Raw genomic sequence first — 13,280 nt, forward strand, 5'->3', positions numbered from 1 at the left:
TGTTCTAGAACAGAGTTTTGAAACGTCAGTCTAGAACACTGGAAGTATTCTACACCCTTTTTCCAACCTTCTAGAACAGAAGTTTCATTTAATTTCAGGAACCTGAAAATGTTTCAGTGTTCTAAACAGAAATGTGAATAATTCTAGAACTTTAAATCAGAATTCTGCAACAACATTCAGGATAATTATTACTATAGGACACTATAGAAAATTATTACAGAACCGCCTCATGCTCTCAGCACAGCGCTCTGGGTTGTCCAGTGTAGGGAATATGGAGTAGGGAACATGGCTTTGAGAATAGGGAGTAGGGAACATGGCTTTGAGAATAGGGAGTAGGGAATAGGGAGTAGGGAATAGGGAGTAGGGAATAGGGAGTAGGGAATAGGGAGTAGGGAATAGGGCTTTGAGAATAGGGAGTAGGGAATAGGGCTTTGAGAATAAGGAGTAGGGAATAGGGAGTAGGGAATAGGGAGTAGGGAATAGGGAGTAGGGAATAGGGCTTTGAGAATAGGGAGTAGGGAATAGGGCTTTGAGAATAGGGAGTAGGGAATAGGGAGTAGGGAGTAGGGAATAGGGCTTTGAGAATAAGGGAGTAGGGAATAGGGAGTAGGGCATATGGCTTTGAGAATAGGGAGTAGGGAATGGGGAGTAGGGAATGGGGAGTAGGGAATGGGGAGTAGGGAATATGGAGTAGGGAATATGGAGTAGGGAGTAGGGAGTAGGGAATAGGGAGTAGGGAATAGGGAGTAGGGAATAGGGAGTAGGGAATATGGAGTAGGGAATAGGGCTTTGAGAATAGGGAGTAGGGCTTTGAGAATAGGGAGTAGGGAATAGGGAGTAGGGAATATGGCTTTGAGAATATGGAGTAGGGAATCGGGAGTAGGGAATAAGGAGTAGGGAATATAGCTTTGAGAATAGGGAATAAGGAGTAGGGAATAGGGCTTTGAGAATAGGGAGTAAGGAATATGGCTTTGAGAATAGGGAATAGGGCTTTGAGAATAGGGAATAAGGAGTAGGGAATAGGGCTTTGAGAATAGGGAGTAGGGAATAAGGAGTAGGGAATATGGCTTTGAGAATAGGGAGTAGGGAATAGGGCTTTGAGAATAGGGAGTAGGGAATAGGGAGTAGGGAATAGGGAGTAGGGAATAGGGCTTTGAGAATAGGGAGTAGGTCTTAGGGAGCCATTTTAAAAAGACGGCGAGTGGGTGTTTATCCTCAGTCATCATCCTAAGCTCTTTTTGTTTATCTGTGGTTCTGCTCTCATGACTGTGTTCTGTATCTCGTGACCCCGTGACCCCGTGTGTCAGAGCATCATGGTTCACCTCCTGAATGGTTCTTTACACAAGATTACTCTGCAGTGACGTAATCACCTACACTCACACAGCAGCTGTTTACACATCTACACTCCTCTCTTTTCTCAGATTCTAATCTCTCCATTTCCACAGATCAATAATCAGCCGTAATCTACACAGATCAGTATTAACCCTCTCAGTCTGAGTCACGCTTCCTCTTAACCAGAGCAGGACTTCCCTCTGGTTTGCCCAGGTTTCTCTGGTATTTCCCTCATTGTCCTAAATAATAGTGAGTTTCATATAAACATAATCAGATCTCTCAGAGGCAGGTGATACGGCAAAACTATCATATCACGATACATCATATCATTTCACTCAGGATTCGCTAACAAAGCATCAACAAGGGCTACTGAAGCTTCAGAGGTTTTTTATCCGGTATTTATCAAAACATACAATATTTAAAGGATGGAAAAATGGAACAATTAAAGTTAGTTTTTACAGTAACAGTAACAAAAGATACATAAAGGAACCGACACCTGAACATAATGACGACAAACTGTACCAGGATGGTGTTATATCACAATATTGATCAGAAATATCATCATATTGCTTTAAATACTCTACTATAAATAACTAGGAGCTGTTTGCCCCTAAAACTAAAACTAGCAGCTAGCAAACATGCTAATATCCAACCAAATCATCAGAATCTTTAAAGCCAGAGACAAACTCAATAACAGAAGATAAATTCAGGACCATAATTAAGGATAAAACTGCAGAATCTGTTTCTGAATTTCAGGACTGTGTGTAAATTTCCTCTCCACTCATGTACATCAGATTACTTAAAAACAACTATTTCATTTAAAACTAATCTTAAACACTTGACTGCCGTGTGTTATTTTAGACATTACTGTACACATTGACTAGAGTGGTAGTGAAGTGTGACAGTGCTACTGTACTGACGGGGATTTCCTTCAGTTCACTGTAGTTCAGATGTGAATGCTGAGGGTGTGAAGTGGTTTGAGGTGGTGTTTGGGCTGAATCAGCACGACTGCAGCTTTCAGACTGATGAGGAAACACTTTACAGAGCCAAACACTGCTTGTCTTTCTCCACACTCAGCCTTGTACTCGCCATAATGTCTAAAAAGTATTTCTCCTGCACCCTGCGTAGTGTACTGTACATCCAGTATAGATTTACAGTCTCCTCCGGAAGTATATATATATATATAATGAAGACATTTGAAATGAAATGAAATTCTGATTTATCATCTCGTTCATCAAAACAATTCCTGCTGAACAAGGAAGAACCACCAACATGTGACTCCTGAAAAACAAGAATGACCGATAAGCATGTTTTCCTGGACTGTCCTACTCTTAACAATGCTAGACAACGATTCTTCTCAGAAAAGACGTATGTAGAAGTCTTCCAAAATGTCTCACTAGGAAAAATCCTAGAATTCTTATCAAATATTAAAGTGAAGGACCTTCTATAGCTGTTTCTGTTGACACTGTTGGACTGTTGTGAAATTTTATCTTTGCAATACTGTAAGAATTTATGGAATGCCCTGTTTTATCTACCTTCTTGCCGTGCAAATAGCCATTGATGCTGACATGGCATTAAAAGAACAAAAAAATAAATAAATCTATAACAAAAGAATTGGTCTTGCCGTTCCAATACTTTTGGAGCGGATTATAGTTTGAATTCTGGATTCTGATTGGCCAGAAGGTGCTCTGAGAGTAGCGCAGGTTTACATTAATGCGCTCGTTCTAATGCGTCATTGTTTCTATAGTAACAGCTCATTCACAGGGCAGCAGACGCTTCGCTGGTAATAAACATTTATGGAAGGAGTCTCCAGTGTCAGAGGTAAAGCTGTAACTCTGTGTTTTCTGATGTCTTCAGGAAAAAGAGGAGTTTTTTAAACTTTTTGCAGTTTCTCAGCAACATGACAAACTACTATAATGTAAGTGGGAACAGGAACTTAATTGTGTGGCGAAATTACTGGTGTGAAATGTAACTATAAACGGATAAAAAGTATGACATTTGGGAAAGTGCTGTTATTGGGTGTGGAATAATGGCTTCTAACCCCGGCGGTGTCTGAGACTTAAATACACTTCAGAGGACATTGGTCATGACATAACTCCTACACCCTAAGTAGTGTACACTAAGTAGTTAGTTAGTTTAGTTTATTGTCCTTTCAGAAATTCTTTTTGTATCTATGGCGACTCTTCAGTGATCAACAACAATAATTAACAAATACAAACAAACATCAACAGGTTACAACCAGTGCTGGGAAACGATTCAAAATTTTAATCGCGATTAATCGCATTGTTAAGCGTAAAATTAGATAATGAATTCAAAAGTAGTGTATTGTGCACTTTTATTTTAAAAGTACTGCTATATGAACAAAAGTGCAATAACATTTGGTTTGCAAACACTTTAAACAGATGAGGTGCTTTTTACAGCAGTATTCCCTTTACATAGTAGCAGTTAAAAATTTTAATTTAAAATATTTCTTGTAAATCTCAACTTAAACATTAATGTAATCAAATTAAATATAAAACCAAAGCTATCTGCCACTGCCAGGGCATTAACGTTTAGTCTAGTGTGTTATAGAAAAACAAGTTAAGATCATAACATTATAACACCTTCAAAGCAACAGCAAGTTAACATTTATAAATGAACATGTTCTGAACATGTCAGGGAAGAGATTTCAACTGAAAATGTTCTCTTCCGGTTTTCCTGGTTCACGTGCGCGCTTCAGCAGTCTTAGCCCCACCCCAAATGCTCTGATTGGTTGAGATGCGTGATGACGCTTGAGATACTGATCAACATCCCGCTCTCTTGTGACCCATCGTTTGTCTGTATATGTATTCAGAGCCAGTGAGCAACGGACTTTCGAAATAAAGTAGTAATTTAAAAATCTGCGTTAATGCACGATAAAATAATTGTCGGCGTTAATTAATTAATGCGTTAACGCGATAATCACGCATTAACTTGCCCAAACCCTAGTTACAACACATTACAAATAAATACAACCAGCATCAAACAACATCACTGCCATAGATGTAAAATGACGACTGTGATATCACAAAAATTGATTTAACAGAGCTATACTGGAGGATATAAAAGAGCTTTGTGCATGGGCAGTCTGTAATAATGGCACCCTGTACCTTCAACCAGATGGTAATAACTCATGATCACCATAAAGAGGATGTGATGCATCCTGAAGAATTTCATGGCTTTTCCTCACAGCTCGAAAGTCAAATAGTTTTTAAATAGTCTTGTAAACAGCTGCTGTATTTACATCCCATGTCAGTTTTACATCAATGATTGTCCCTAGATATTTATATTCATTTACCACTTCAATTCCCTCACCATTAACAGTTATTTGTTGGTGTGTGTCTCTTCTTATTCTGAAGTCAAAAATCATTTCTTTAGTTTTCCTGATGTTTAACTGAAGGAAACTAGATCGACACCAATCGCCAAACTCATCCACACCTCTACGATACTCCACTTCATCTTCAGTGATCAAACCAACAATTGCCGAATCATCTGCATATTTGACATTAAAAACATCAGATGAGGAACCTCTACATTCATTTGTATAAAGGGTAAATAACAGTGGGGCGATAGCACTTCCCTGTGGGGCCCCTGTGTTGGTAACCATAGAGGAAGACAAAGCAGAGTTTACCCTAACACACTGTAATCTCTCGGTCAAAAAAGACTCAACCCATCTAATGAGTCTGCTATCCACCCCCAGCTTAAACAATCTTTCCATTAGAATATGTGGTCGTATAGTACACGTGTGTCAAACTCAAGGCGAGAGCAATCAATAAAAGTCTATGCTGCTTTATATCGTAAACTGACCATAAACTCCATCTCCCACAATGCATGTCGATTTTGCGACCCACGAAATGATGGCATTCCGCCACTAGAATGCAGTCTTTCAACATTAGCGTTTAACTAAGCAGTATTGAGAAACATCTACAAATAATAACAACAAAATGTCCAAGAAGAGAAAAATTGATGCAGAAGGAAGGCAATTTAATGAAAGATGGGAAAGTGAATACATGTTTGTGCTTCAAAGAGAAAAAACGATATGTCTTTTGTGCTGTGAGGCAGTTTCGGTGGTGAAGGAGTACAATATACGTCGGCATTTTGACACCAGACACGGAGCGAAGTATGCCAAATTTAGCCTCCAAGAAAAAAAACCAAATTGTACAAGAACTAAAAGGCAAACTGCAATCACAGCAGGATATGTTCACAAAAGCAACAGCCCAAAGTGATGCAGCAGTGAAAGCTAGCTTTATTGTGGCTGAAGAAATCGCCGGAGCTTCAAAGTGTTTTTCAGAGGGAGCACTTTTGAAGCGGTGCATGCTGAAGGTGTGTCAGCAGGTGTGCTCCGACCAGATACAGACTTTTAAAAATGTAAGTTTGTCAAGAAACACCATCACAGACCGAGTTAAGGAACTAGCAGGAAATCTAACAGCACAGGATTTCTTAGCCTGATAAATTAAAATGATTTATGTTAAAATAACACAGAGCAATAACATTTATTTTTTTACATCTATGCAAATGCATATACAATATTTGTAACTTAAGTAATAATCAAATAAAAAGACCGTTATTTGACAATATGTTAAGGAGTAGTAACATTTATACAGTCTTAGTTACATCCGGCCCTTTGAGGGCAGCCGTAATGCTGAAGTGGCCCTAAGTAAAAATGCTTCGCACCTCAGAAAGAACACGATCTAACATTAATTTTTCAAACTCTACATGACTATAGATGTCAAAGCTCATCATTTAAAACTGCTGGTTTTGATATTTTTGGCACAGGCACTATAAATGAACATTTCCAGGCAGTAGATACATAGCAAGTGTCCACAGACACTTGAAACAGATGACTGTAAATGACACTAAGCTCCTCCCTACACTCCTTCAGTACCCTGCCAGTTATTCTATCAGGACCCGCTGCCTTCCTTGTATTAACCCTTTTAAAGGTCCTACAAACTTCTTCAGATGTTATAATGACCTCCTGCCCTACATTTAATTGCTGTCTAATCAAATTCCGCTCAGTTTTAAAGTCCGATGTTTCAAATCTACCAAAAAATGTATTTAATTCATTTGCAAAGGCCAAATCATCCCCATGTTTACCCATAAATGATTTCCTCTTCTCCTGTCCTATCATCGTATACACTCCCTGCCATGCCTGCCTTAAATTATTATCCCTCATCTTTCTCCCAATTTTTTGCTTGTAATTATGTTTACACCTAATAATAATTTGCCTAATTTCTTTTTGCATTACTTTAACCTGTGCTCTGTCACCTGTCTGAAAAGCTTGCTTTTTCTTCTTCAGTGCTGCTTTTAATTCCTCATTTAGCCACGGCTTATCATTTGGATACCTTTTAATACATTTTGTTTTTATGACATTAGCCACGCAAAAATGTATATAATCTGGCACCACATTATTTAAATCCTCATTTAAATCCTCACTAGTATCTATAAAGACGTGCCATGCTGTACAATCAAAACATCCTCTAAGACAGTCCACAGATTCCTCATTCCGTATCTGGATGGCTCTCAGCTCAGACTTGCTAGTTTTAAGCCGCTGTTTATAAAGAGGAACCAAGTGTATCACATTGTGGTCTGAATCACCCAAGGGTGGTTTTGAGTACCCCTTATATGCATTGTTAATATTTCCAAAGCACAAATCCAGTATCCTTTAGTATCCGCTAGTGGGACAAGAAATATACTGATAAACTGATGAGGCACGCGCTATAGAACAACCATTAAAATCCCCCAGTACAAATTTAGGAGCGTCTGGTGCAATGTTTTCTAACCGAGCAACAACATCGTATATAACGTTTGCCGCAGCTCGGAAGTTCGCCCGTGGATGAATATAGACGACCGTTATAAACAATTGTCCAATTGAAGTTCAATATCTTCAGGACAATAAGAATCCCGCAGTGTGTAGTTCTTGCACCATCTCTCATTTACGTAGACGCACACACCTCCACCAACCTTCTGATCACGATCAGTTCTCACAGGATCGCTGAAACCCGCGACCCGAGGTAAAGAGCTGTCAATCGTGTCTTTAAGCCATGTTTCTGTAAAACACAGCAATCAACTGTCTCTATACTCAGTGAAATACCTCACAGCCGACTGAAGTTACACTACATGGGGTTCAAAATGAAAAGCAAGGATCCTTCTTGTGAAAGTGACATCATGGAGTCTGCATTGTGCAGAATCTGTCCAGTATGGAATTATTTTCAAATTCCTGACTCTTTAATAAAGATATATGCTGTCTTACAGAAATAGACACACACACACACACACAGACACACAGACACAGTAATCCCCCGCTTAGCAACAGAAGTGAGACATTTTCTTTGTCAGTGTGGTTTGGCGCCTCGCTGCTCCTTCCTGAAGTCACGATGAAGGAGCAGAACGCAGCAGAACTGCTCTGAACCGAGCATACGCGGGATTTACACTGGATTTACATCTCAAATTACTCCCTAGTGCACTACATAGGGTGCATAAGTCAGGACTAGATGTAGTCCAAAATCGTGTCTGAATTATAACCGTGCCAGTTACAGTGTTAATACGTTTCTGTAGTGTTGCATAAATGAGCCGTGTGTGTGTGTGTGTGTGTGTGTGTGTGTGTGTGTGTGTGTTGGCATACAGTGCTTGTAGGAGCTTGCCTGCAGATATCAAATGACAAACAGGATTTTCATGCCAGTGAGAGAGAGGATAGAAGAGAGACAGAGAGAAAGAGAATAAAGGAGACAGTGGAGGGAGAAAGACATTGAAAGAGAAAGACAGATACATGCAGAGAGAGAGAGAGAGAGAAACAAATGGAGAGAGGATGGGGAGAGAGAGAGAGAAACAAATGGAGAGAGGATGGGGAGAGAGAGAGAGAAAGAGAGAGATAATGTGAATGTGGCGTGACGGTCACTTATTTTTATTTCCATCGGTAATACATTTCTTACATCTCTCTCTCTCTCTCTCTTTTCTCCTTGCTCAATTGTTCACTCTTGTTCTACCTTTTGGGGTGTGTGTGTGTGTGTGTGTGTGTGTGTGTGTTTGTGTGTGTGTGTGTGTGTGTGTGTGTGTGTTTGCCTAGTCATGGCTGTGATGTGCTGAGTGAGCATTTGCTCGAGCCACTGGCTTTCAGATCCTCCTACTCCACTTCCATTAATAAATCAGGAGTGAGGATGGGTTCTCACACACACACACACACACACACACACACACACACTCGCACGCACGCGCACACACAGTGTCAAGGACAGCAGGTGTTGTATGAAGCTATTTAGACACTGATGGTAACATTCCAATCTCATTTTTTATTGATTGTTCCTCTGCAACCAATCACACCACAGTTCCCGCCCCCAATTCTATTGTAACCAATTGCAATATCAATAGTGTTATGTGTATAGCTGCGTTATACTTTTGTGGCATTAATGTGTTTCTGCGTGTGTGTGCGCAGGCGTACAGTTCGAGGTGTCACATCACAGTTACCACCCCCAATGCCTCTGCAACCAATCAGATCACAGTTCCTGCCCCCAATACCACTGCAACCAATCAGATCACAGTTCCTGCCCCCAATACCACTGCAACCAATCAGATCACAGTTTCTGCACCCAATGCCTCTGCAACCAATCAGATCACAGTTCCTGCCCCCAATGCCTCTGCAACCAATCAGATCACAGTTCCTGCCCCCAATGCCTCTGCAACCAATCAGATCACAGTTCCTGCCCCCAATGCCTCTGCAACCAATCAGATCACAGTTCCTGCCCCCAATGCCTCTGCAACCAATCAGATCACAGTTCCTGCCCCCAATGCCTCTGCAACCAATCAGATCACAGTTCCTGCCCCCAATGCCTCTGCAACCAATCAGATCACAGTTCCTGCCCCCAATACCACTGCAACCAATCAGATCACAGTTCCTGCCCCCAATACCACTGCAACCAATCAGATCACAGTTTCTGCACCCAATGCCTCTGCAACCAATCAGATCACAGTTCCTGCCCCCAATGCCTCTGCAACCAATCAGATCACAGTTCCTGCCCCCAATGCCTCTGCAACCAATCAGATCACAGTTCCTGCCCCCAATGCCTCTGCAACCAATCAGATCACAGTTTCTGCCCCAATTCTATTGTAACCAATTGCAGTATCAATACTGTTATGTGTGTAGCAAGGTTATACTTTTGTGACATTAATGTGTTTTTGCGTGTGTGTGTGTGTGTGTGTGCACAGGCGTACGGTTCGGGGTGTGATATCGTGATCTTGGCCAGTGATTTTGAGTGTGTGCAGATTATCCCTGGAGCTCAGCATGGGAACATCCAGGTGGGGTGTGTGGAGTGTTCACACCAACTGGGACGGGTAAGACACACACACACACACACACACACACACACACACACACGCTATTTATGTGGGGTCAAATACAGAAAAATACAGTGAGTAGTACATGAGGAGGAATTGGTGCTGGAAAGCGGAGACATGTTTGTAGTTTGGTTTTAAATGATTTAAACATAAGAAGACGTTTTTTAAATAAACTGTTCTTGTAACTGAAGCTGTGAATGTTTACTGGCTGAATCCCGGATGAAGTGCAGTACACGCTATATACTTAGTTTTATCGATATATACTGATTTAGGCATGATGTTGCTTTTAGATCGCTGCGTCGTATGGAAACACGGTGTGCATTTTCGAACCAATCTCCACCAACCTGAACAAGAGACACAAGGTCAGTGTCCATGATGATGATGATGATGATGATAGAGTTAATAATAATATCTTGCATGTGATGGGCATTTAATCAGACGATCCTTTACTTATTTTACACATCACAGTACGCTGCTATGAGTTATCCATTATTATTACATGCTCATGAGCAATATGAGCTCCATGAAGAAATATCATCATTGTGTGTTTATCATTTTGTGAGATGATTGTGTAGTTGGTGTTTGTGTGATTCTGTGTGTGATTTGTTGCAAATGACAGCAACTGAATTACCAGTGGCAGAAGACTGGACAATTTTTACTCAATGCTATGACCTACAACCTGGCCTGGGACCCACAAGGTGAGGGAAGGAGTGTGTGTATGAGGGAGGATGTGTGTGTGTGTGTGTGAGTGAGGGAGGGAGATTGTGTGTGTGTGTGTGTGTGTGTGTGTGAGGGAGGGAGGGAGAGTGTTTGTGTGTGTGTGTGAGGGAGGGAGAGTGTGTTTATGTGTGAGGGAAGGAGAGTGTGTGTGTGTGTGTGTGTGAGTGGGAGAGTGTGTGTATGTGTGTGTGTTAGGGAGGGAGAGTGTGTATGTGTGTGAGGGAGCAAGGGAGAGTGTGTATGTGTGTGTGTGAAGGAGGGAGTGTGTGTGTGTGTGTGTGTGTGTGTGTGTGTGAGAGAGAGAGAGAGAGTGATGGAATGAGTGAGGTACTATGAGTATGAGTGTTTCAGAGCTGAAGTATACTGGAGCGCTTGCGTGTGTGTGTGTGTGTGTGTGTGTTGACTGAAGATTGGAGATTGCTGTTGGCTATAGATTGGAGTGCACTAGTGCTCAAGTGTGTGTGCTTCAGTCTGGAGCTAAAAGCACGTGTTGGCTCGAGATTAGAAGATGCTAGAGTTAGAGCTGTAGTCCAAGTCGAAGAGCAGGACTGGCTGAGACTGAGTCAAGCCCGAGTCTAGAGGGGGTCGAGTCCAAGTCAAAGCGAGTCAATATTGAGACAGAAAAACATCAAGTCCTTTTCGAGGCCAAGCCTTTACTTTAACCAGCCTTTTGTAGAAGCAGGAATTACTTCTTCCGAAGACCATAACTAGTGAGAGCAGTGCCCAAGACTGAGACAAGTCCGAGTCAAACCTGAAAATGTGCCACCATCTACACACTGCAAATAAATCTCAGCAAGTGATCATATCTCGAATAAAGGCATAGTTATACCTCAGTAAACTGTCTTATTCCTTTCTCTTGATATAAACACTTGAAATAAGCAAAAACCTCTGTCAATAAACTACAGTTTCAAGGTTAAAATAAGTATGGTCAAAAGTATGTGCACCCCTGACCATCACACCCATATGTGGTTCTTCCCCAAACTGTTACCACAAAGCTGGAACCACACAGTTGTATAGAATGTCTCTGTGTGCTGTAGCATTAAAACTTCCCTTAACTGGAACTAAGAGGCCCAAACCTGTTCCAGCATGACAATGCCCCTGTGCACAAAGCGAGCTCCATGAAGACATGGTGTGTGAAGGTTGGAGTGGAAGAACTCGAGTGTCCTGCACAGAGCCCTGACCTCAACCCCACTGAACACCTTTGGGATGAACTGGAACACCGACTGAACCCCAGACCTCCTCGACATCCCAACATCAGCGCCTGACCTCACTAATGCTCTTGTAGCTGAATGAACACAAAGTCTTAAAAACCTGTTATAACAGCAAAGGGGAACTAAGTCAATATTAATGCCCAGGGTTTTGGAATGGGATGTTTGTTAGTCCGGTGTCCACGTACTTTTGGCCATATAGTGTAGCTAGAAATAGGATTAATAATTATATTTGCTTAACATCAGTCTAATAAAGAGAAATATTAGTTTGAAAAACAGAACCTGGAAAATGCTTTTCTGATTTTTCAGATAAAGAAATAAATTAATGCTGATTCACTGAAAGGGAAAGGATACGGAATGTGAAAGACACATTTTGCTTCTGTAGCGGTTACTTTCACTTTTATCTAGGAGAACCTCCACCTGCAAATTCACAAGTCTCGGCCTCTAGTAGAAAACAAAATGGCGGGACTGTGAGCTGTTTGATCCGTAACGAAATGGAGGAGCTCCACCGACATACGCTAGGGTTTTCCCCTTTCTGCTAGGAATTTCTTTTTGTTTGCAGCGTAGGACTTCTTAGCTGTAGCATTCATGGTTTTTGACCTGTTGGCTATGGAGATGCGGAAGACACCTGAAAGCATTTCTGCTTTTTCAGCTAAAGCAGCGGCGAACAAGGTGAAATTCACTGAAGTGGAAAGTATGCGGTGTGTGTGTGTGTGTTTTAACCGTCTGTTTCTCTGTAGGAAATCGTATCCTGGCGGCAACGGAGTGGCTGCAGCTTTGGGCTCCGCCCACCGCAGATACACTGCAGGAGGAAGACGAAGAAGAAAAATCACACCCCGTCCTCAACGACTGGAAGTGTGTGTGGCAATGCAAGTGAGTCAGACAGCGTGTGTTAGGGCTCGAGTGAATTAATATGACATGTACAGTTCTGTGCAAAAGTCTTAGGCAGATGCAAAGAAACGCTGTAGAGCAAAGACGCCTTCAAAAATAATGAAACTAAATGTTTCTACATTAAAAAAAAATCCTATAAAGAGCAGTAAACAGTAATAAATGAAACAAAGTCAGTATTTGCTGTGACGATCCTTCACTTTAAATAAATAAAGCAGTATCTGAGGTGCAGTGTGTGCAGTTTTATAAGGAAATGAGCTGGAAGTGTTACTGAGCATCTTGCAGAAGCAGCCACAGTTCTTCTGGAGACTTTGACTGTCGACTCGCTTCTTATTTCTGCAGCGAAACCCAGCAGCCTTCATTATGTTTTTATCTGAAAAGTGTCTCTTATGGAATCTGCTGCTTTCTTTACTGACATACAAACATTTTTCTGTAACATTTCACTTTGTGCTGGAAAACTAATGTTTGGAATCGAAAATGTTTTTGTACTGAATCAATAATGTAGAAGCCAGAAAATAAACATCTATAACAAAGTTTGTACTGAAAAGAAAAAAAAGGGGGGGGGGGGGGGGGCGCCAAGACTTTTGCACAGTACTGTATATACTGTACATATAAAGTATAAAGTCAAAATACAGGAAACCAGTTAATACATTTTTATTGGTGATTATAAGTAAATTAGTGTAAAAGGGCTCAGATGTGCAATATGCACTATAGTAAGGCTCACGTGTACACTGGACTGAAACTAGTAGGCTTTAAGTGTGTGTGTGTCTGTGTGTGTGTGTCTGT

At 41.2% G+C, this 13,280-nt stretch overlaps 1 protein-coding gene across 9 annotated transcripts in view; it reads left to right on the forward strand.

Annotated features, from left to right (window-relative positions):
* Positions 1-13,280, forward strand: part of dmxl2 (Dmx-like 2) — a 65,393-nt gene that overhangs the window by 5,780 nt on the left and 46,333 nt on the right. For all 9 annotated transcript variants that reach the window (XR_008301889.1, XR_008301890.1, XM_053234763.1 and 6 more), the window contains exons 2-5: positions 9,550-9,675; positions 9,969-10,040; positions 10,298-10,376; positions 12,347-12,479. Coding sequence is in view for 7 of the 9 variants with exons in the window: in XM_053234763.1 (XP_053090738.1) it covers positions 9,550-9,675; positions 9,969-10,040; positions 10,298-10,376; positions 12,347-12,479 (410 nt within the window). In the remaining 2 variants the exon portion in view is untranslated. The remainder of the gene's footprint in view (positions 1-9,549; positions 9,676-9,968; positions 10,041-10,297; positions 10,377-12,346; positions 12,480-13,280) is intronic.

This window comes from Pangasianodon hypophthalmus, chromosome 6 (genome assembly GCF_027358585.1).
Source record: "Pangasianodon hypophthalmus isolate fPanHyp1 chromosome 6, fPanHyp1.pri, whole genome shotgun sequence".
Classification (NCBI taxonomy): domain Eukaryota; kingdom Metazoa; phylum Chordata; class Actinopteri; order Siluriformes; family Pangasiidae; genus Pangasianodon; species Pangasianodon hypophthalmus.